A 21,781-nucleotide genomic window follows, 5' to 3' on the forward strand; every position below is an offset into this window, starting at 1 on the left:
GACAGTGATCCCAAGATCAGCTGCTTATTGGGCGGAATACACAAATACTGCATGCTGTCTGTCCCGAAGTCCGTTAAATCAGGTTCCGTTAAATAGTGGACAGGACAGTTACTATTCTTCAAAGTATCTCAAGATCGGTTGCTTATTGGGCGGAATACACAATACTGCATGCTGTCTGTCCCAAGTGAGGAGAGAGGGTGCATGTAGTGGAAGCAGAGGAGGGGAGGACGAGGAAGAGGAGGAGGGATGGGGGTATTTGTTTAAACCAATAGACATCCAGCACTGCTAATATCGTTCCTTGACTCTGTAAGTTGGTGCCAGAGCTGCGCACACAGCTCACACGCCTGGTCATTCTCTCTCTGACTCAACTCAGAGATGACCCTGCAGAAGGCTGGCAGTTAGTTTTAGTGGCTTGTGCACAGATGCCCCGCAGTCATTTCATTCTAAGGGAATATTCGACCCAGAGCCCTCCATTCAAGCTGCTTCCTCTCGGGTGAGTTTTCACCTCTTTTTCAAACAAACATTTTCGGTCCATCATTAAAAAGCTTTTTAATCAAGTTTGTGTTCGAGTTGTGATGATGACAGTGCATTTTTCTGACGCAACCAACCACCTGGAAGTGACTGGATCTGCTGATTAAAGAAATCAGATAAAATTTGAGTAATTGTGGTTGAGGGAGGGTGTGGGAGAGAAACTTCAGCTGAGTGTGTGGGATTTTCAGCTTGAAAAGTGTCAAGACGCACTGAGCGGGGCTGAGGGGGGTGCGAGTTTAGCTTTCCAGATGTGTGGACTCAGCTGTTGCTTGTCACTCAGGTGGTCCTGCTGCCTTTCTCTTGTCTGTCCTTTTACGAGCCCACTCTCCTTGCCTCTCGGACTGGCCATAAACGTGTCTGATAACCCGCCGCTGGTATTGTGATTAGGAGTCCTGTCATAGTGGCCTATTAAAAAATGTCAGGGTGCACTTTCTTTCTGAGAGTTTTTATCAACAGAGTGCATCTATCTCATCTGGGAAAATGAGCCCACTTGAGGTGTGCTGATAAACATCACAGCAGTCAAACGTGCTGAAGCCAGTAGCGGCCTCTAGTGGTGCTTATTGGAAAGAAGCAGCCCAGCGAGAGCATTTATTTTGAGTTGCAAACTCCATTCGATCCGTCCATCCATTTGGGATAGAGCAGATCCTGTGCAAGGTTAAAGGCGGTGGCGGGCTTATCCCAGCTGATACCTCAGGCGGGGTTTTCATTGCTGATTCAGGATCAGAGCAGTCAAGGGTGAGGATCAGGTGACGAGTGAGGTGTGTATCCCCCCTCCGTGGGGGGCCCTTCTTTGCTGGGGGGAACGCTAAGCAATGCTAAGCCTTTGTTAATGAGTATGTATCTGTGTGCGTGTGAGTGTGTGTTTCCTTGTCTGTGTGTGGCACTTGTGAGTTCCATGCGAGTGTGTCTGCGTCTCTTCCTGCACATATGTGCACAGAGACGTGTGTGTGTGTGTGTGTAAAGGGTGCTTGGATCCAGTTGGGAGTTAAGCTCCGGTTAATTGGTCAGCCATTTTTGATGCACGCGGGGGTCAGTCAAGCCAAGCGCCTATGCATGCACAGCAGGTACTTTTAAAAAGCCAGCATAGCAGTAGGTGGCGCTACAACCGTTAAATGTTTTAGGCCAGTGAGTCTCAAAGTGTGATACGAGTACCACCAGTGGTACGCGGGCTCCCCCTAGTGGTACGTGAAAGAATCACTGCCTACGTATGGTTCAGTTGCATTTAATTATTACGTTCCATACTAGCCCCCGACCGATAAATTCCGATAAACAATTAATTCGACCGATTATTTAAAAAAAAAAATCTATTATGAATAAAATAACTTAATTCTTGGCCCCTTGATGATTGATTTTTGGATGATAATCCGATTAAATTGGCCGGCCGATTCAGTCAGGCCCTATTCAGTACGTTTGCATTTAATCTTTTCGAACTGCTTGCTTTTAAACATTTAGGTTATTTTTTTTTTTATTTATTTTTTTATTTTTTTACATGTTTATGTGAGGCGGCACGGTGGCCGACTGGTTAGAGCGTCAGCCTCACAGTTCTGAGGTCCGGGGTTCAATCCCCGTCCCCGCCTGTGTGGAGTTTGCATGTTCTCCCCGTGCCTGTGTGGGTTTTCTCCGGGCACTCCGGTTTCCTCCCACATCCCAAAAACATGCATTAATTGGAGACTCTAAATTGCCCGTAGGCATGACTGTGAGTGCGAATGGTTGTTTGTTTCAATGTGCCCTGCGATTGGCTGGCAACCAGTTCAGGGTGTACCCCGCCTCCTGCCCGATGACAGCTGGGATAGGCTCCAGCACGCCCGCGACCCTAGTGAGGAGAAGCGGCTCAGATAATGGATGGATGGATGTTTATGTGAAATGCATTTTGATTGAATTATTATTTAAGTACATTTTCTTGCATTTAAATGCAGTGTTAATGTTCATATTATGCATACAATAAAATTAAATATACTTTTTAGCACATAACCTCAAACATTTAGGCCTATTATTACGGTATTTTAAAGTTGGTCTTGATGTTGGTACTTGAAGAGCTAAGTCCTTCTTTTTTTTTTTTTTTTAAGTGGTATTTTCTGTAAAAAGTTCGAGAACCACTGTCATAGCTAATCAGAAGCCTGAAGGTGGAGGAAAGAAAAACAAATCCAGAAAAGCCTCAAACCTTAATCTATCCTTCTGTATAAGGATTTTTGTTTGTCAGAGCAAGAAGCCATTGAATTGCAGGCTCAAAGGTCCTATTACTACACTGTGTCTTTTCAGCTGCGATAGAATGTGTCCAACAGAGACACTGTTGAAACTCGTCTGCATGTTTTTTGTCAGTTATATGTTCACAATAAGTGGCCCCATCCTTCAGTGTTCTTTGTTTTGTCATATGCAACCCAAATTCTCCTTCTTGGGCTGTTGTTCCAGTGCCAGAAAGGAAATCCAGCCTTAGAGATTGTTTTGGTATTGTTGGACACTGTCCTAGAAAGCAAAAAAAAAAAAAAAAAAAAAAAAAAAAAAAAAAAAAAAAACCTTACACTCAACAACAAAAGGAGGATTAGTATGACTGTAACACCTAGCTTAATTTGGAATGAAGAAGCACAAATGAGAATCCGCAAATGCATATTTTACAGGAATAGTGGCTTAAATGCTCGAGTTAATGTTGTTTTACAGCACAACACAGATTATTAGGAACTACTTTTCGGGTGTCTTGCAGCTGGCTGGCTCATGATTTTGGGGATGAGGCAGTCAGATGTTTCCATGCACACAGCACAGACTGGAATTAGATCAAAAAAATGGAGCTAATAAGAAACACAAACAAGAATGTGAGCTACATATGCGTGTCTATCTATACGTGTGCGAGAGACCTCCACATCCACACACAACACTGCCCCGACTGTGCGCGCGTCTGTCAGTCTTGTACCTCAGACCAACATGTGCGCACACTGCCGTATTTGTGCAGCCGCACGCTGGAATTAATCGAGCACCGGGGTGCGTAAATCATTGCAAACATCAGAAAACACACACTCGCCAAGCAGCGATCCCTCTGGTTGTGTGTGCGCTAATATGCAAAGAAACACAGAACAGTTAATAATGAGAAACAGAAGCAATCAGAACGAAACAAGTCTCTTTGAAAATGGGGAAGAGCTTCATTTGAAATTTGTCAAAATCCATTGCAGGACTGACCATGACAATGTGACACTGCTTAATTGCCAAAATATGCCCGCTTCACCAATAATTCATTTGAATAAGGAATATGTTCAAATATTGTAGGCCATCGCAAATGGCTTCATAGGTTATGCGAGAGACTCATGTGCAGTGAAAATGCGAAAACCCAATAGTCATAAGCAATATTTGATTACCGTAATGGGCTGGATTTTAAAGCTAAATGACTGAGATTCCACGCCCCGCCCCCCCCCCCAAAAAAATAAAAATATATTTGTTGTAATGTGTATTTCAATGAAGAAAAATAGCACTCCATAATATTGTACTTTTTAAAAACAGTAACGACGCAATTAAATATTGCAAAGAATAAATCTGTCTTGTCTATGCTGTTTCTGCTGTGCCTGCCCTGTCCACCGTGGGGCAGTATAAAACACACAGACGGCTATACTGTTCTTAGAGAAACCACAACTCCTCCAGCTCATCAGTACAGCACTAATACTGGTCGTTCATTGCGGAGGATAAAGAACATATGACTGAGTACCGTCATACTATCTCTATACATGTGTTGCAACATACAGTCATGGAAAACAATTGATTAGACCCCCCTTGTATCTTCAATTTCTTTTTCATTTTAATGCCTAGTACCACTAGAGGTATATTACCTGAAGAATACAATGAACACGACAAAAATGTGGCACAGACTTTAGATACTATTTAGTGTAAGCATTAAGCTAGCAGACAAAGACTGAGCTATTTGTTCATTTTAAATATACAAAATGTAATTCTTTGTTTTATGGTTAGCTTGACAGTAAACTGTTCCCCATTTGCCAAAGTGCTACTTATTGTGTCGTTGAGTTCACCCACCGTAACAGCTCAAGTCTGACCTCGCAAGTTAATGCAAAAAAAAATACATCAATAAAATAACGCAAGTTTCAAGGTTGATTATACTGTAAATGCCTTTGATGGTGCCAACACAAAAATCCTAAAACCTGTTCCTAGTTCACCTTTCGATCGATAAAACTATTCAGATTCTTTCGTTAATTACTTTTGAGTCATCAAACCAAGAATGCGATTCTGAAGTCCAACAATTCACACACAAATTCCATTTGGTTGTACAGAGTGTGTCGTCTCAGTTTTAGCATACTGGGGGGGGGTTGTCAGCACTCCATCTCTGACCATTAATATGGATCTTTTTCGCTCTAGTGGTTACACACTGAACCCGGCAGGCCGCACTGGCTGCACAAGGCCCGTATTATGGTCAGTTTGCGGCGAGTGCAAGTCAGCCAGATTTGGAATAAATGCCCTTACATGAATTGTGAGACCGCAGAGCGAAGACTCCCGGCTGGGAGTGAGAGTCGCTTCGGCACCAACTTAATTACCTGTACACACAGCTCTATTTGATGATGATTAAAGCCCTCTCACACACACACACACACACACATGCTCAAAAACCTTCCCAGACACCCCAGTCTCCAGCCATGCAGACATAAAAAGGTGATTATTAGATGATAATAATTAGAAGGTTTGTTAGTCTAATAGTATAGATAGCGTCTCATTTAAGATGTCTTTGCAACAAGCACGTAATTATTGCCAGTTATGTGACCACCCAGAAACACAGGAAAGTAAGGAAAGTAACGCGAATGATGGATTTTGGGAGTTTTAGCGGTTGCCATATCAAACTACAGTATATGCCAATTTTAATGACGTTTTCACCTCAAGCTTAAGGACCGCATGCTCAGATAAAAGTGACGATAATACTCAAACCTCACAACTAGCGCATGATGTCAGACGTGCATCGCCATGGAAGCAATAACAATCTCTGTGTTGTCAGTGAAAAGATGACATTTCACAATATTTACAGTTTGTATGTTTGGCTGTGGCTGATCAAAACATGATAAATGGCAATAGAAACAGCTTATCTTGCATTGGTTCGGTTGTTGTAGGATAATATAGTCCTGTCTAAATCGGCCCCATCTGCTTGATACTCTGGTCTTCAGTTTACTTCGGGCTCCATGTATTTTCTTAGTTTCTTAGCAAGATGACTCACGAAATAATAAAACGCAAAATCAACATGACATCTTTCCCCCTGGGTGGTCACCACTGTCTGCAGACCGACTATCTCTTTGTCGCCTCGCATCGTCCCTGGGGATTTCATCCAGAGGGGAAATGGTTTCCTCCAATCTGATGCTACTCGGAGTCGGGAAGCGAGTGGAATCTTGGAAAAGCGAGGGCGCGGAGTCCCTTTTCTGACTGTATTTGTTCAACAGCTGCATGTATTCTCTTGTTCTTGTGTTCCATCGCTTCATGTATGATGCCGATGACACGTGGGTCATTTTCATATAATTGAATCAATAACTGTAAAGACACGTAGAAAAAATAAATAAAAAAATACAATGTAGTGTTGTTTATGACACCCAAGTTATTGATGATTTCAAAATTTCCCAAAGTGTATAACAGTAAACACAAACAGCTTCATAAAAAATTGAAACAATTTATGTGTTGCCAATTTATGTGTTGCCCTTCAAATTCCGCAGATACAAGTGCATAAATGATCCTAATTACTCATTCAACCCATTACACTCTTTGTCTTTATACAATCATAATAACGGTCAAGACGTGCAATAGTTCCGATACTTTCACAAATTCATTCATATCTCACCAATAAGGCCATTTATTTTGCTGTCTGCTATTATTGTGCGAATGCAAAATGGCTGCCTCGAATCAGTAAAATGAATAGATTTTCAAAAGGAAATTCAGTGGGCCATGTCTTTACCGTTATTGATCAAATTCTATCAAAATGACCCACATGATCTGCAAGCACATTTTTTTTTAACTGCAAAATATGAATACAAGACAATGAAATATGCAAAGGCGGGCTCAAGTGGATGCTTGAACGTGTTGACATTCTCTGCTTATTTTGTAGCCCCCCCTCCCCCCCCCCCCCCAAACCCAAAAAAAAAGTAAATGCCAGGTTTGAATAATACTCTCATACACGCCCCCCTGATAGTGTAAGTAAGTAGGGTTAATGCCCTTACTTTGCAATGTTTCTTCTTCACGAGCGGAAGCATCGTCAACCCTAGTGGTTAGCGGATGAAAAGCTCGGGGCTTTCCAAGTGCCCCCGCGATACAAACAGTAATTTGACTGTTGTCTGAGCTACAGTGCCATGAGATCCATTTGGTCCTTCCTCGTCTTCGTGAAAGCGAGCTTTAAATTGCCCTTTGCATTAATGAGGTACTTAAAAGTGTCTGTTGTGTTTACACTATTGACCTCAAAAACCAGACGCTAAGCTGCGAGCGAAGGCGTTCATTATCCCCGACCAGCCGACCGTGAAATCCAACATGCTCGGGCTTGTTTATGTGTACATACAGTACATGGCTTTTGATACGTCGCACAGATTTTGGTTGATTCACAACTTTTGGAGACTAGGAAGGAGTGGAAACGTCACCTGGAATGCCCTTCAGGGTGTTTTCAGACATCTGGTTGTGGATGGACAGCTTGGAAGTCCAAATATGTCCAGTGGAGCCCCTTGGTGAACTGTCGTGCACATCATTACGGCCATCCAATGATTTGCCTGAAACCCCATAATTTGGTTCCGAAGGGTACAAATACGTTGTAGAGCCTTTAAAACCACTTCCTCTCTCTGTTGCCTCTTCCATCTGTTGCAGATTAGTCTTCAATGTGTTTAGAGAGCTGAGACCAAGGCCGTGCAGGACTGATAGTAAACCCGGAGGAGGGTTTTAGTCGGAACAATCACGTTGGTCCAAATTAACGGAGAGGCCATCTAAGGATATGGCCGGCGGGGAGACGACAGCCGGGTAGGGAATGAGGAGGGAGGAACGGCGTGAGGGTAAGACAGGCTTTGAAAATGTCCCGTGAACATCAGGCCAGCTTCGCCAAAATAGAACCAAGGAGAAGAGGGAAGCAGACGTCTTAGAAAATGGCGAATCGCACCACTTTTCCTGCGGTGCTGAGTTTATTCAAAGCCATTGTCCCGTAGCCTCCATATCTTTCGCCCTCGTGGCATCCAAAACTGGCAGTAAAAGCCTACGTGCTGAGCTAAGCGGATAGCTCTCAGCTGTTTTCTTATCTGCCTCTATGGCACTGCTAGCTTAGTAACCCACATAACAAAAGCGTCTGCTGTGGATCCAAAGCTGATATGGTTTCGCTCACACACCTGAGAACTGCGCCAGCCCGTGCGGGGCGCACAGGACTGGAGGGCCACGGCGGGCAAACTTGGTCGGACTTGTCATTGTTCGCTCTTGTTGTGTTTGAAGTAGCGCAATGTGGCAAAGAGATGTTCCCAGTTGTGTTACTACCAACCACATAAATGTGTATCTGTGACGCTTGACTGATGTACCATCCCTTCAGAGACTTGTCATTAAGCCGTTGTGTACACACCCTCAATCCCTGGCCTACATCTCTTATACTAAATTCATTGTGTGTGTGTGTGTGTGTGTGTTGGGGGTTGCTAAAATGGTTAATTTAGGGGTCAATTTGCACGTGAGAATTTTCAACTAAAATTATCCTCCTAAGAAAACTGCACCAAGCGTATCTGCATGCTGTTTTGCATTGTGTGTGGTCCGAAAGAAAATCAGTCCCCACTGGGATATCACATTTTTGGTCCAGTAGAATCCAAATAAAAACACACACACACACGACAGTGACCTCTGGATCTTATTAACGTCGCAATCGAATCGGTGCGGGATAAGATGCACAAGACTCGCGCACACACACACACAAACACACACACACACACACACACACACACACACACACCAGGACTCCATTGTTTCCTAATGGGTATTCCAGTTTTGTGTGTTTCTCACTTGTATTGCAGTTCCTCAATGAAGTGGTAAGCACGTGTGAAAACACACTCTGCCTTCATGTTAATTTCGTCTCAGTTCAGTGTCAATGTTTTACCTGGGAGGACCTGCAATGACCCATTTAGTGTTATGATGTGCAGCAATACTTGCATCTTTGTCTAAAAACATAAAACCAGTTAGTGAAGTGCCTCCTGTGTGTCTTTGTCATCTTTGTCTAATCTCATTAAAATTAACTTGATCACTTAAAATCACTCATGTAAAAAGTCACTTGTTTCAAGCTAATTTCAACTAATAATTCGCTTGAAACAAGTAAAAATTGTCTGAAAACAAGTTAATTTTTTTTTTATAGATTATAGCTCTGTTCGCAATATTTAAAGCCAAAACTAAATCTGACTACACTTAAAATACGACTCATCACATAAAAAGTAACTTGTTTTCGGACAAGAAAAAAAGTCCACTGGCATTTCGTTCTACTTATTTCAAGTAAAAATTAGAAACGCGTGAAAACTGACGAAAAACAAGTTACTTTTGAAGTGATGAGTCTTATTTTAGGTGCAATCAGATAGGTTTTCATTAGGAATAAGACAATAATCCTGATTTTTTTTTATTTTGTACAAGACCTTTGTTATTAATATTCCACTGTGGATACCATTTACCTGAGGGGGGTGCGTTGGTTTGTGAGTACCTAAGCCTACAGGAAGACCAAGGGCTGGTGTTTAAAGACTAATAGTGAGAAGCTTCTGTGCTGTCTAAAGAAGTCCTTTCGGAAGAGAGAGCCTTTTTTTTCTGAAAAAAAAAATAAAATAAATAAAAATAAAAAATCATCTGATAAGGGGGGGAAAAAAAACAACGCAGATGTAGAAAAGGCTCGGCATAAGAAACTAATTCATCATGCAACTAATTAGTTCGAACACTGAATGGTAACTAATGCCAGTACTTCACAACCGCTTCTGAAGGTCCCTTTGTCATGTACTTGACAATTTCCTGCATTTTACGGCACTTTTACGGCTGCCTCCATTGTCCTAAAGGCGATTAAGTAACACCCTACGGTGGTTAGCAAATCTCAGCATTGGGTTTTATGACGAGGAGCCTAAATGACCCATAGTTTAGGAGGGTCAAGGAATATTAACACTGAACTGGTAAGAACCCTGAGCAAGACCTGCGCCAAGCTGTTAGCGAGGACTACCTTTGGGGCTAACCGGGAGAAACTGAGGGGATGCGAATTGGATGGACCGCAGCTGTGCATATGGCCTGGGGTCATATAAATCTGAAATAGGTACGGCAGATATACTTAGCTATGATAATCAGCGTCATAAATCGCAGAGCGTTTCGATTTAGACATGCCCCCTTGGTGTTTTATATGTCAAGGCTCGTCAACAGACGGGGTATGCGTGGAAGGTTTTATGGACGGTGGCTCTGTTCGCAACAACAACAGTTTATCTGTAAAAATGATTTGGGTTCCTGTATTTAGGACTTTCTTGTAGGTCGTGATCGTTGAATGTGGTAATATTGACTTTTAAAAACCAAGACAAGTTCCTATTTGGGGGTAGAAACGTCAGTCAAGTCAAAAATCTTGCATGCTCCGTCTTTGTGTTTTACGCTACTTTAGCATCAGGAATGGCCGCTATCATTTGCTTTTTATGACGCCGCAACAAGTTGAGACTCCTCATCGCTTGTCCTTGTGACTTCTGGTTCAGAGCAAGGGGAGGGTCATTGCCTGTGATATTTACATTCTAAGGGCTCAGTTCACTGCTGTCGTCCCTCTTGGGGATGAAACAGTGGCGGTTGTTGAGTGCAAGTGAGAATGACCATTACTGATGGAAATGGAGCACTTTAGTTTTACAAAGCCTCCCTCCAGGCTCAGAACAGCCCAAATTACAATTTGGGTTTTGGAGCAACGTATAGTCAAGCAACAGTAAATGTGTGCCGTGTGTACTACTTGTGTCAAATCCAACCTTAAATATCATCCATATAGTCGAAAGGTGGAAACTAAAACATAAAAAATGAATCCAAAGGAAACAATCGCATCCCTTTTCACAAGCATCAAGTGTTTGTACTGGCAAATGCTTGGGGTCAGAGGTAACTGCATAAACCCTCCATTAGTTAAGTTTGTGCTCACGGTCGTTGGACATGTGAATTGAAGCAGAGTATAATCTATTCAGCACATTTCTAATGACTCAGCAAAGAACTGCTAAACATGATGTCGTCGCTTTGCAATAACACTCTTCTACTCCGGGAGGGACTTCCATGATTCCAATAACAATATCCTGTAAACCAATGATCTAATAATCAGCTGCACCGTGGACAACGCATTCAAGATTTGTTCCAATTTCCTTTAGAAGAGGAAAGAGAGGAGACGACAAGGTCAATGCTCCCATTTTGGGGCCCCTAAAGAACCACAAGTCCATGCCCAGCGTGAAAGACCGATATGTACCTATTGTGTGGGACGAGGCCACTCATGCTCCATTCAGCTTTACTCCCCAACTCATTGTCTCCCTTCTATTATCGTAGCGCTTCACAGAGCACACATGGAAATACTTGGACATTTCACCTCCAGACATATTATTGGAGCACAATTCGGGACTTTTTCCACATTTCCCCCAATTGTAGGCATTTTATGAAATGAAATGCATGAAGAAATAATAGGCCACTTGGAGAAATTATAATTGGAGTATGAGACAATTTCTTTTACTACACATGGGTAATTTTCATATACAGCAATTGGATCCATAATGGTGAAGACGTTAAAAAAACAACTTGTTTTTAATCACGGTAAAGACAAACGTGCATAACGGTAAAGACAAACGGCTTCCTAAAAATCGTGTGAGCTGCACACTTTACGTGTGTTGACCTTAAAACTCTGAGGATACAAGTGAATAACTGATTCTAAAATGTCAAACCCATTAAAAATTTGGCCATTCAAAGTTTGAAAAAAAATATTACTTATGAAGTATTTTTTTTCTTGATGGATAACTGCCAACAAATAATTCAAAATACTCATAATACTCAGTGGTCCTTACGGTTATTGATCAAATCATATGAAAATGACCCATACACGCAAGAAATCCTGTCTTCTGCCTTATAGCGAGGTGTCCATTATGAACACTCATTTAAGTCACCGCATTTGGTTCCCAACACAAACTAAAGTTTCACACTCAGTTGCTAAGTCGCACTGCCAGGAAAGTAGGCTGCATTGCCAAAACGCCATCCATAAGTGAGTTAGCAAAGCGAGCCATTCCTCATTCGCGGCAGCTAACTTGGCATGTGACAAACAGCCCCGTCGTCCCCTCTGTTAAGTCACTTAGCCCGGTTGTCAGGGGCAGAGGGGCCGTCTTTGTCCCGCCGGACAATTGAGTAAACTCATTTTTCATCCCGGAGCGTTTTAAACGATTCCTGCTTTTCAGACCTTGCAATGACAGATGGTTGCGACCTTGTCCAAATAATCACCTTAGAGCTCCTGCGGCATGACAAGAAGTCACAAATGTCTACTTTTGTTAGAATTTTTAAAGCAGAACGGACCAAATTTTGACGGTGTCAATTGCTTTAGTTCTCAGCAATGGAGTGAAAATGAACGTGACTAATACGCTGGGACATTTATTTAAAAGAGGAAAATGAAAGGATAACATGATTATAATCAGCGTTGTTGCAGTGAACAGTGGCAGGCTATTTGCTGGTGAGGGGAGGAATGAGGGAGGGGCCAGCGAGCCAGACCGTCCTACACACATGCACTCACTGCACACTTGGGATCTTGAGACACTCCAGATAGAGGCATCACTTGAACACCTCAAGGATTTCTGGACGCCTAAATGAGGTGCTCTGCGGCTGCAAAGGGACCCCCCCTCCTAACTTTCGGAGACATCTGAAGGAGGGAGGAGGGCACTTCCTAACCAAGTTCAATCTGGAACTGGGTAGCGCAAAGACACGTCGGCCTTGATGCCGCAGATATGTAGAGTGCGCGCAAGTGTGGCTGTGAGGGTTGTGAGTGAACGTTCAGATCAGCTGGAAAGAACGATGCTTTTCCTGGAGGTAAGGACCAAACATTAAGATGTCGATCCATGTCTCGTATCACATTATTTGTAATGTTTGTGTGCGCGAGTGGCCTCGCTCCAGCTGTGTGAAGTGCCTCGTGCACCCCGTGACACCCATTTGGCCCTAAAATAACACACTTAAGCGGTGAAGAAGTGATGACCTCGGCCTTTGAACTCCACTATTTAATGCATTCCCTCAACCATTGAGGAACATTTGCTTCTCGGCGTCAGCATTTGCCTCCAACTTTGTCTTCCTCAGCTACAAATCTCGAGTCATATACCTTCTGCCAATTAGGTGAATAACAGCACAACTCAACTTTATAGAGAACTTAAAAAAACACAGCTGAAACAAAGGACTGTACATGTAACATAATACTAAAATAATAATAAATAGTTAAATAAATCTCTAAAAACATAAAACCAGTTAGTGAAGTGCCTCCTGTGTGTCTTTAGACCCAACTGTGTCATAATGACGCCGCTTGTTGCAATCAAGTATTGTTTTGAGTAAATGAGGAGTTATGTTTGAAATAACTTTTTGACCTACTCACGCCAGCATCAGCGTTGAAGGAGAAACCCCTCTAAAAGTGTCAGTCAAGCGGGGGAGGAGCGTGCAGTTAACCGTTAGCCGACTACATCTGGCCCGTGTTTACACAGGCCCCGATGTTGTGACTCTTTAAATACCTTTTTTAAAAAAAAAAAAAAAAGTGCACCCTTACTCAGCCAACCTTCCCCCTGTCGCCACCTGCCTTCAGGAGGAGGACCGGGTGGCGATTTCTGTTTGTGTTTTCCCCACAAAGACAACCATTGTGTTATTGCCAAGGCGTAATGTGCGTTGACAGTGTAGGTCGGACCCAGGAATCTGCAACGTCTTGAGGATGCGAGACGACGCAGGAGGATATAGTGGTGTGGAAATTGGTTAATTAGGTGGGTTTCGTGTCCCAATAAACAAATGGTGTTTATAATACAGTGAGGGTTTTAGATTCAAATGATGATCTTTCTTGATTTAAAAAAATAAATACATTTCCCTCCATTTAACACAGTGGTCTCTTTCAGAACTCACAAATAAAATATGATTATCTTGAGTGTAAATGGCAAACAGGCTTAATAAAAGTATTTATCCATCCATGAATTTATCAAACAGTCATTGATGGAGTGCTACAAAATAAGGCTTAAGGCATTGTGCTGCAGTCTGGTCCTAACTAGGTTACGTGAGATAGTGGTGTAGAGTGGGTGGAAAAAGAATTCTCAGAGTGATAACATTATCTATCAGACCATAAAACCTGATAGATTAGGCACAGAAGAACAAAGCGACATTCAAATACCCCTTTGTCTAAATACAGCAGCTCTGCTTTGGCCTTTAACAGCATTTTTAATGTGCAAATTTGGTGTTTTGAGGCCCTGGGCTTTCTCTGACGGAACTGTATGCTAATGGGGAAAATGCTAATACTTGTCAGTCCTTGTTTCAGGGTGGCAGACATTTGCAATGGATGGAAGCAGTGCCTGTCGTCTATTCTGTCTGAAGTGAATTACTAATCGATATTTTCCCATTCACAGGATCTCATCTAAAAGCTACTATAGGCTCTAGCCGCGCATACTTGGCCTGACAGTTACACCCATCTAGCGCACTATTGTTTTGCCACTAGAGGCCATCAGGATCCTAATGACCCTGATAGTGCCGCCCTCATGCATGTAAAAGATCGCACCTACGTGCGTTCTGCAATGATAATGTGAAGCGTCTGTTTGCCCCAAAACAAGTTCGGTTCTGCATGTGCAGGATAGAAGACGAGAGCCCTCTTCAAGTCTTAATGTGCTTGAAAGGCTCTTTCGAACACTCGACTCGAGCTTTCCTCAGCTTTATTTTCCCTGCTCAAGTTATGCAATAGTCAATTTCTGGTCTTACGCATATTTCAAGCGGTGCTAGCCATCCAGGCCATGGTAGCCTTACATATGTTCTTGCACAACTTGGAAAGCAACAGATGTTTACTGGCTGGCAACATCTGTTGTCCAAGCACGCCGAGTGCAGAATTAAAGAACTGGACAAAACCTGTTCATGCATGAAAATCTCTGGTTTCAGAAAGAGGGCACATCACTGGAATACAACTCTTTTAGACTTAACGGAAAAGCGTTGTTGGATTTTTCCATTACACATAATCTGGAGAGCCTCTTAAGTGGTATTTTTTGATTTCTCATCAAGCATGAAAGGACTCACGTCCCTAATGGGGTGCCGACCAAAAAAACATGACAGTTCTCTGCTATTTAATGCCTGCAGCGACCGCGCAAGATGAACCCGGAGCGCAGTGAACGAGGGGAGCGTCCTTCGCATCGAGTCCCAGACATGGAGCCTATTCCTGGGGCGAAGAAGGGCAAGGTGTCCATGAGCTTCCAGAGGAGCTCCACCTCGGACGACGACTCTGGCTGTGCACTGGAGGAGTACGCATGGGTGCCGCCAGGACTTAGGCCTGAGCAGGTAGAGCCTCAACGTTTACCAGCATCTGACTAAGTGTATGTTGCTTCTCAAGAATTTTCATCCTCCCCATTAAAATGCACAAAATAAATAAACATTTTATACTTTTAGAGGGAAATGGGTTAAGCAAACTACTCTTTCACCTCTAGAGTTTTCACAGTCGGTTGCCTGTGGCAGGATTGAGATTGACATGTTAGCTCAATGAATCAGGGAGGAAAAAAAAAAAAAAAAAAAAGGGGCGCGTGCACGCACACAGACACACACACAAGCAGCCGTTCTCTATTGATTCCATATATTTACTGTTTGCGCCCTCATTCATACCAAACTGTGACGGATTGTACCAAATTCTCAATTATCATCACTGTTAAATTCATGCATTGGTTTTCACCTGCAGGTCCAGATGTATTTCTCCTGTCTGCCGGAGGACAAGGTGCCGTACGTGAACAGCTCCGGTGAGAAACACCGGATCAGACAGCTCCTCTACCAGCTGCCCCCTCACGACAATGAGGTAACGGCGCCAACAATATTTCCATGCAATTTCCGAGGGAATTGGGCAAACGGTGTTTTTTTTATCATTACACTTTCAGTGTTTGTTCTACGCAATCACACACTAAATTAAAAGACTCCTCCACTGAGAGATGGTAGACCAAATTTAGTATTAAAAAAAAATAAAAAAATGGCATGTCAAATATACATTTTATTCAAAGTAGATTGAATCAACAGCAAACTAGGAGTTTCAACCACAGCCAACAGTTTGTTTTTGACTGAAAGCTTCCTTCAATTTCAACCGAAACCCGTTCACGACCACGGAGAAAGTGGTGGCCTGTTGGCAATAAAAAAACAACAACAGCTGATTAAAGCCTGGACTAACACAGAGCAATAGCCACATTCCCTCATCTATAGAACAGCTTTATGGTGCGTAAACCAGCCCTCCTTTCACATCTGCGCTGATAAGAGTTTACATTAGGAGATACGGTGGGGAGCTTTATCTACCCACGCGAGGGCTGCTCTGTCTGACTAAGGTGGTCTCTGTATAAACACACAGCGGATACACAATAAGTCTAGTCAACACAAACGGTGTTTGTTGGGGCGGTTTTACAATGTTTGTTGGTGATTGAGGAGGAAGAATTCCTTGCGTTTCTGTGGTTAGGGAGGGAGAAAGTGCGCCGGAACGCAGCAGCGTGTTGTTAGGATAAGTCGTGGTCTTTTATCTGGGAATTCATCACCATTTCTAAACAAACACAGGCAACGAGTTGAGCAGAGGAGTTTAAAATAAACCACTTTTTCAGATTGATACGCCGCCCCAAAGTTTTCTTCTTTTCGGCAGCTCCACTGAAACTACTTTGTCTCGACTAGGTTCGCTACTGCCAGTCTCTAACAGAGGAGGAGAACAGGGAGCTTCGCATGTTCAGCGCCCAGCGGAAGAGAGAGGCGCTCGGGAGGGGAACGCCCAAGATCCTGCCCCGAGCTCTGCAACACACTCGCTGCGAAAACGTAGGTAGCCGCACGGATGCCCGTGAGCAATCGCACACACACATGACGAGGTCGTTTAGAGCTCATGGAGCTATCAGACACTTTCTACTTTGACGAAAACCAACTGGTGGGTCTCACGCTATTTAGATCTTAAGCTGGTCTGATTGGCTGGCGTGATGGTTTGGAATTTGCTAATAAATGCGGTCCTCATTATTTGGAGGAAGCGGGGGAAATCTTACGCTCCAGCTGAGAGGTGAAGTCAGCTCCCCAAGAGGACGTCGACCAATTTCCTGCCAACAATCTACATCTCAGCAGGACAAACTGTTAGCGCAAGTGCAGGTTTCGAAATCAACTTTTGCAAAATCAGTCACGGTATGTGGATTATAATTACACATAATTTACATGGTCTTCAAACTAGAAGGCCATACACTCGAGTGCAGGCAAGGCTGAACAATCCTAATTTGTATCAACACCATATTGTATACATTCATACATAACCCGCTCAAATGTTTTGGCTAAGATTCATGACCTATTCCCTAAAACGGAAGGAAAATGTAACCAATGTCGCAATCTTAACAAAACTTACCCCCAAAAGTTCTTGTGGGAAAAACTTCCAAGTACTTATTGTGAAATCTTGCTAAAAAAAAAAAAAAAAAAACTGAAAACCACCGCCGGATGCAACTAGAGAATATAGCATGCTTTTGCAAATGAGTTGCAAATGCACCACCCTTAACTTTAAGATCTCAACCAACACAACAACCCCGAAAACCATTTGTTGTTTGAATGTGGCAATGGTTTTCATACCACTTGAAAAGGTCCTTAATTAAGATCACGGAAAACTTCCTTTCAACATTCACTGGAATTGAGCAAATTAAAGCCCCGACCAGTAAGGAAACCACATCCTCTGCTTGGCTATGCTAGCTATGTTCCTTTGGGTTGAGAGCTGGTCAGCGCCCAAAAATAGATGCTAACAAACACATCATATGTTGAGAAGTAGCAACACATGCTGACACACACACACACACACACTAATCCATGGAGGAAATGCCACCCTGTCATACATTCATTTGTTCATAACTCGCATTCCCATCTATACAAAGCCATATGTCACGCAACCACGGTTGTGTACACCTATACCTATGAATGCACACGTGTTCACAGACAATTTATGAGTCTCCAACTTTCCGTCATTCTCAGGGGCATACATGAGCCAAGGCCCCGTCTGTCCACTCGCAATAATAGCAAACAGCTGGGCATGCTATCCTATTGCCGTCTATTGGCGTCCCCTCGCTCTTGTGGGTTAAATAAAGACTTGTGATAGGGCTTTCAGGCACACTTTAACAATCTCTGTCGCGTCATACAATCTCTGGTGACTCCAGACCAAGGACGGTTAGCTCTGGTGAAGCTCTGGTGGTCCAGTTACGGTTAGGGTGAATACATTTATGACTCTCATATAAAAAAACAAAAAACAAAAAAAAACAAGGCCAACTGAAAGACAATGCTTACTTAAATGAGTGAATGTCAACTACTAGAACAGCAAATCCTGAATTAAAAGGGACAGGCATCTATTTTGAAAGATGTGAAACACAAACTGTGGTTTTGTTTTAAAAGATTAAAATGCTTTGCATCAATGTGGCATTAGTTTTAGCAGTAGTTCTGGTTTCATAGATGTGTTATGATTGGCTAACATGAGAGGCTTTTTTGGTCTTAGCACCTCTGCAGATGCTTTAGATTCTCTCCAAACTCTTAACAGGAACGAACATGTCTATTTAAAAAAAAATGACTTGTAATTTAAACATGGGTATCAGTAGATTGTCAGCAGAGCCACTGCATTAACAAGATGCCTAGAATATGACTTCCATGCATCATTTCACATGTTTGGCAGTGTGGCGGGGGCATCAATGGAGGGGAGATGGCGATCTTTGCCTCGAGGGCTGGACCGAACCCCTGCTGGCATCCGGCATGCTTTGTGTGTGCTACGTGTCAAGAGGTGCTTGTGGATTTGATCTATTTCTACCAAAATGGCAAGATCCTCTGTGGAAGACACCATGCAGAGCTTATGAAACCAAGATGCTCCTCTTGCGACGAGGTACGTAGCAGCAACAGTGTTGAGTATCATCTATGTTGGGGTTAATAACACTTCAAACATTCATGTGCATTTCTCCTTAAGATTATCTTCGCAGATGAGTGCACAGAGGCGGAGGGCCATCATTGGCACATGAAGCACTTTGCCTGTTTTGAGTGCGGGACAATGTTAGGGGGGCAACGCTACATCATGAAAGACGGCCGGCCCTACTGCTGCGGGTGTTTCGAGTCACTGTATGCAGAGTACTGTGAGGCCTGTGGTGAAAATATTGGTAAGTCAACCATTTGGATTCAACAACTTTTGAGTACCCAAGGTCATGTTCCTCTCCTTATTCACAATGTGTCGTCCATCCGATTGTCCTAAAGGAGTGGACCACGCTCAAATGACCTACGAAGGTGGACATTGGCATGCCACAGATGAGTGCTTCTGTTGTGCTCAGTGTAAGATGTCCTTGCTGGGCTGTCCATTCCTGCCAAAACAAGGGCGCATCTACTGCTCAAAGGCCTGCGGTCAAGGAGAGGATATCCACACCTCTGATTCTTCTGACTCAGCCTTCCAGTCTGCTCGTTCTCGTGAATCCCGGCGTAGTGTCCGCATGGGTAAGAGCAGCAGGCCCGCTGAACAGTGGAGACAGTCTCAAGTCTTAAACCCCTCCACCGTGGTCTCTGCGTGCGAGTACAAGTTTGTTGAGGGGGAAGTTGATGGGGATATTGATATCATTGGGCAGAAACTTTCACATCTAGGCCTGGATGAGGAAAGGTTCTGGAGGGATCGTGAGGAACAGGATGCTGGGGCAGAGGAGGACCCAGAGGAATGGGCCCAGCATGAAGACTATATGACTCAGCTTTTGCTCAAGTTTGGTGATAAAGGAATGTTGCACCAGATTCAGCAGCCATCCCTAAAGTCTCCCAGTACCAGCAATGACAGAAACCGTCAAAGTGTTTCTGACCCTTGGCTAAAGCCAGATACCCTTGGAATCACTGCCTCTTCACCTACCCCTACCAGTCCTACCCAGAGCCAAACTTCCAATCAATCCCGATCCAATAGCCTTAGCCCTGGACTCATGAACAAGAAGCATCTTCCGGAAATGTACTGGGCCCAATCTCAGGATGGACTGGGAGACTCAGCCTACGGAAGTCATCCAGGACCTGCCAGTGCCAGAAAGATCCAAGAGCTAGAGTTTGACCAAGATCAGGACCACTCCAGTGCAGACAAACATACCCTATGGCCAGAGAACAGACAGTGGTACCAAGATACACTGGAATGTATTGCAGATGAGCTGAGGAAGGCGGGGCAGGGTGTGGGAGACTCCATGGACTCACTGGCACTGTCAAACATCACTGGTAAGGAGGAGGATGTTTGTTTTTAATGTTTACTGCTTCCCACTAAAAATGTGTAAAACATGCACTTTCTGCTTCCCTAGGTGCATCAGTTGATGGAGATTGCCGGGACAGGCCTATGTTGTACGCCCTACATACAATGCAGGAATCTTTGGTGGGAGATGACTGTGAGAAAATGAGCAACATGGGGACATTTAATTCATCTCATCTTCACCGCAGTAACAACTCTCTCAACCTTAACTCGGAGAAGGGGGAACAGGAGACGGCACAAGGCGGAGAGATTGCAACCAGGGGAGGACTTCTCTCTTCGTACCCCCATTCAGAAGCACCGTCTTCTGCATTTGTCCATGCACCAGCTCTGAGGAGGACCAAGTCACAGTCCAGGCCTCCTCAGATGGTCAAGTTCACAGAAGACACTGTGGATAATGGATATAATGATGGATTTGAGGTCAATATTAGAAAGCATCCTATGAGTGAGAGGCCACAGCGGAGGGCCTATGCCCATGATCAGGTGGGCAGGGAAAGAAGCCGTCCAAGTCACCATGGGCGCAACAGACAGCATTCCCACCACAGTAGACACCACAGGAGCCGCAAAACCCATTCGGACATTGCTCTTAACATGATACCTTTGGAAAAGGCACAGAGACCATATCGACATCACCGACAGAATCTAGCCAACCCACGCCAAAGGTCTCCAAGTCAACAACTGGTGTACTCTCAAACCCGGTCAGACTATATGATTCATGGCCCATCCCAGGCAGACCCTCGGGTTGAGCATTTTATGGGTCTCTACAAAGATGAGGATGAGTGGTGTTCCACTTGCTCTTCATCATCTTCAGACTCTGAAGAGGAGGGATACTTCCTGGGCCAGCCTATCCCCCAGCCTCGACCCGCTGGGCGCTTCTATGCTGAGGACTATCCGAGGGTCATTGCCCTCTCGTCCCAAAGCCATGGCTCAAAGACTGGTCGCAGAAAGAGCCACCGCTCCAAAAACTGTATTCTCTCTTAAAGCTCAGTCTGCATTAACACTAAAGACCTGCATAAGGCAACAAATTGTTTTTTTGATTTTTTTTTTTTCTTAACACAAATGTTTTGTACAGGTTAAAGAGCTTTTGATATATGCAGAGTTGTAATTAGGCTACTATCTATGGAAGGAATGAGTCTTTAATTGTTGCAATGACCAAAAAACCCAACTAAATTATAGTCAGAAATGTGTAAATTCATTTGATGTTGAGTTTTTATGTGAAGCACAGGCTACAGAGTAGCCTTTTGTGCAGACAAATAAAGAACGGTTTTAGTAAAAGCATTTAATGGTTAGTTTTTTTTTTTCAAATATTGATCTGGGTTTTACAGCTACGTGTACAGTCAATAGGTAAACTACACAAAGGTGGATGATGCACGTAGACGAAGAAACTAACTAAATAATTTAACGGAAAATAGTAAAATTGTACTGTAAATACTAAGTTAAGATTTGAATACTGTACCTTTACATTGGTGGTTTAAATAAATGCTTTTCAAGTGTGATTAAAGTGAAAAATACTAGCTGTAAATGTAAACACAGACCCTATTTTATAAGGAACCAAGAAGGTGCCGTTTCATAAACTGTTCTCGAGTTAAGTGCCATAAAACACGGTCTATTGTAACATTTACCACAATATGTAATGTCTATATTGAGCCGAAATATTCACTACGTCAGTTGTCATAACCAGTTATATGCCTAAGATTGTAAAGATGCTTGTAATAAAATATTTTTGCAAAGCTGCAGAAAATGTTGCTTTTTGTTGGGTTTTGGCCATAGTTTCTACTTGCGTTGGCTAATTTTCAGCATCAACTACCGACTTTTCACTTGTAAATAGCACAAGTTATTTTTTTTATTTAACTGCTTAGG

General features: G+C 43.3%; 2 protein-coding genes across 5 annotated transcripts in view; one reads left to right on the forward strand and one right to left on the reverse strand.

Moving 5' to 3' along the window:
• Positions 1-21,781, reverse strand: part of pphln1 (periphilin 1) — an 84,294-nt gene that overhangs the window by 50,269 nt on the left and 12,244 nt on the right. The window lies entirely within an intron of this gene.
• Positions 95-21,199, forward strand: prickle1b (prickle homolog 1b). Of its 2 annotated transcripts, none has more exons than XM_061762075.1 (8): positions 95-493; positions 14,800-14,997; positions 15,389-15,502; positions 16,351-16,488; positions 18,353-18,556; positions 18,638-18,824; positions 18,919-19,896; positions 19,977-21,199. In XM_061762075.1, the coding sequence occupies exons 2-8, from the start codon at positions 14,812-14,814 to the stop codon at positions 20,900-20,902; spliced, it is 2,733 nt and encodes a 910-aa protein (XP_061618059.1). In that variant the 5' UTR covers positions 95-493; positions 14,800-14,811; the 3' UTR covers positions 20,903-21,199. The 2 variants fall into 2 exon arrangements, with proteins under 2 accessions (XP_061618059.1, XP_061618058.1); XM_061762074.1 differs by lacking the exon at positions 95-493 and adding an exon at positions 12,220-12,528.

Source organism: Phyllopteryx taeniolatus, chromosome 22, assembly GCF_024500385.1.
Source record: "Phyllopteryx taeniolatus isolate TA_2022b chromosome 22, UOR_Ptae_1.2, whole genome shotgun sequence".
Taxonomy (NCBI): Eukaryota; Metazoa; Chordata; class Actinopteri; order Syngnathiformes; family Syngnathidae; genus Phyllopteryx; species Phyllopteryx taeniolatus.